Below are 2,635 nucleotides of genomic sequence, written 5' to 3' on the forward strand. Positions count from 1 at the left end.
AAGAGTGATAAGTTTATATTGAACTCTGCATTGGATGGGCAACCAGTGCAATGACTGGCACAGGGAAGAGGCATCGGTGTATCGGTTGGAGAGGAATATGATCCTGGCTGCTGCATTCAGGACGGATTGGAGAGGGGAACATTTAGAAAGAGGGAGCCCGATTAGTAAAGAGTTGCAATAGTTCAGACGAGAATAAATAAGAGCTACAGTAAGAGTTTTTGCCGAGTCAAAGGTAAAAAAAGTTCTGATTCTAGAGATGTTTTTGAGGTGTAGATGACACAAGCAAGTGAGTGATTTGATGTGAGTAGTGAAGGAAAGATCTGAATCGAGTATGATCCCAAGACAGCGGGCTTGTTGCTGGGGAGTAATGGTGGAGCCACAAACGGTAATGGCAATATGGGGCAAAGCTAGGTTAGTGGAGGGAGGAAATACGGGTAGTTCAGTTTTTGACAGATTCACTTTAAGATAGAGGGGGGACATAGTGTTAGAGACAGCGGAAAGACAATCACTGGTATTTTGTAATAATGCAGGGGTGATGTCTGGAGAAGAGGTGTATAATTGGGTGTCATCAGCATAGAGATGGTAGTGAAAACCAAATCTGCTGATTGTTTGTCCAATAGGAGCGGTGTATAAGGAGAAAAGAAGGGGGCCTATGACTGATCCTTGAGAGACCCCGACAAAAAGGAGAAGGGGAGAGGAAGAGGAGCCAGCAAAAGACACAGTGAAGGACCGGTCAGAGAGGTAGGAGGAGAACTAGGATAGAACAGTTTCCTTGAGCCCAATAGAGTGGAGCATAGTGAGCAGGAGCTGGTGATCCACAGTGTCAAATGCTTCAGAGAGATCTAGGAGAATCAGCAGGGAGTAGTGACCATTAGATTTAGCTGTAAGTAGATCATTAAAGACTACGATGAGGGCAGTTTTAGCAGAATATGAAGTGCGGAAACCAGATTGTAAAGGGTCAAGAAGAGAATTATCTGAGAGATAACGGATTAGACGGGAGTGGACCAGGCATTCCAGGAGTTTAGAGATAAAGGGAAGATTGGAAACAGGTCTGTAGTTAGCAGTCGAGATGAGCGGTGTTCGACTACAACTGTTCGCCAATCTCAAATTCGAGCTGTTTTGGGCGGTGTTCGAGTCGTTCAACAAACGCAAACGATTTGCAAAAAATTTGGCTGTTCGAGATTATGTTCGATAACTGTTCGTGCACCAAAAGCGTAACTGGATTTTTTCACATCATGCAGGGATTGTCTGCCACTCACTGTAATGTCACAGCCATGGTGACTGTGTCTGGCGGTGATGGCATCTAGATGAGCCGAGTTCATGTACAATGAACTCAGCTCACCTCATGCACGTCACTGACAGCGTGGGAAAATTCTGGCACATATAGCCGTCGACCATCGGTCCATACTTGATTTTTAAAAAACAGATGCACGTCCCCTGATGGACGTGATAGAAACAAGTCTGTTTCGTATGCTGTTTTCAAATCTTCCAGCAAATCTCCATCATGTATTACTCCCAAGATCTTAGTATCTGCCACAATGGGTTTGGGTGTTGTTACGAGGTTAGCCTCACTTGAAAACATTCGGGATAATGCGTCTGCTTTCTTGTTAGGGGAGCCTGGTCGGTATGAAATTACAAAATTGAATTGATTCAAAAACAGACTCCAACGGGTCTGCCGAGGAGAGAGGCATTTTGCAGACCTGATAAACTCTAGATTGCGATGATCGGTCAACACCAAAATTTGCTGTGCAGCCCCTTGGAGATGATGTCTCCACTCTTTGAATGCTGCTATGATGGCGAGCAATTCTTTATTTCCCACATCATAGTTCTTTTCGGCTAAAGACATAGTTGTGAGAAAAATGCGCATGGATGCAGCAACTTCTTTTCCCCTGTCCTCTGAGAGAGGATAGCACCGACCGCACAGTCTGAAGCATCCACCTCAACGATAAAAGCCAATTCAGGGTCAGGATGGTGTAATATGGGAGCCGTCGTGAATTTCATTTTAAAACAAAAGAATGCTCCTTGCGCTTGGGGGGTCCAGATGAATTTTGCTCCTTTTTTTGTTAGTTGCGTGATGGGTGCCACGATTTCTGAAAAATTCTTGACAAAACATCTGTAAAAGTTGGCGAACCCCAAAAAATGCTGAACTTCTTTCACATTTTTAGGGATAGGCCACTCGGTGATAGCTTGCATTTTCTTAGCATCCATCCGTAATCCTTGAGGTGAAATGACGTATCCCAAGAACTGAATCTCTTCTTGATGGAATTCACATTTTTCTAATTTAATATATAACGAATTCTCCCTTAACCATTGTAGCACTTGTCTTACATGCGTCTGATGTTCCTCCACAGAGTTTGAAAAGATTAGGATATCATCTAGATAAATGACCATGAACTGGTCCAACAGGTCTTGGAAAATATCATTTGCCAGGTGCTGGAAAGTAGCTGGAGCATTTCAAAGTCCGAAAGGCATCACTAGACTCTCAAAGTGTCCGTATCGGGTACGAAAAGCTGTCTTCCACTCATCCCCAGGTTTTATACATACTAAATTATATGCCCCACGTAAATCTAACTTAGTGAAGATCTTCGCACTTTGTACTTTTTCTAGGAGTTCCGGGATCAAACGGCAGGGGATA

General features: G+C 43.8%; 1 protein-coding gene across 1 annotated transcript; it reads right to left on the reverse strand.

The window, feature by feature from the left end:
* Positions 1–1,836: 1,836 nt before the first annotated feature.
* On the reverse strand, positions 1,837–2,391 carry LOC141258551 (uncharacterized). Its single transcript, XM_073673529.1, has one exon. The coding sequence runs from the start codon at positions 2,389–2,391 to the stop codon at positions 1,837–1,839; it is 555 nt and encodes a 184-aa protein (XP_073529630.1).
* Between the last annotated feature and the right edge of the window lie 244 nt (positions 2,392–2,635).

This window comes from Phyllobates terribilis, unplaced genomic scaffold (genome assembly GCF_046119375.1).
Source record: "Phyllobates terribilis strain yellow unplaced genomic scaffold, ASM4611937v1 Scaffold_3__8_contigs__length_932513732, whole genome shotgun sequence".
Classification (NCBI taxonomy): domain Eukaryota; kingdom Metazoa; phylum Chordata; class Amphibia; order Anura; family Dendrobatidae; genus Phyllobates; species Phyllobates terribilis.

Bases quoted from the DNA above. Each gene is read 5' to 3' on its own strand.
- LOC141258551 (XM_073673529.1), bottom strand. From the start codon at position 2,391: ATGGTCATTTATCTAGATGATATCCTAATCTTTTCAAACTCTGTGGAG.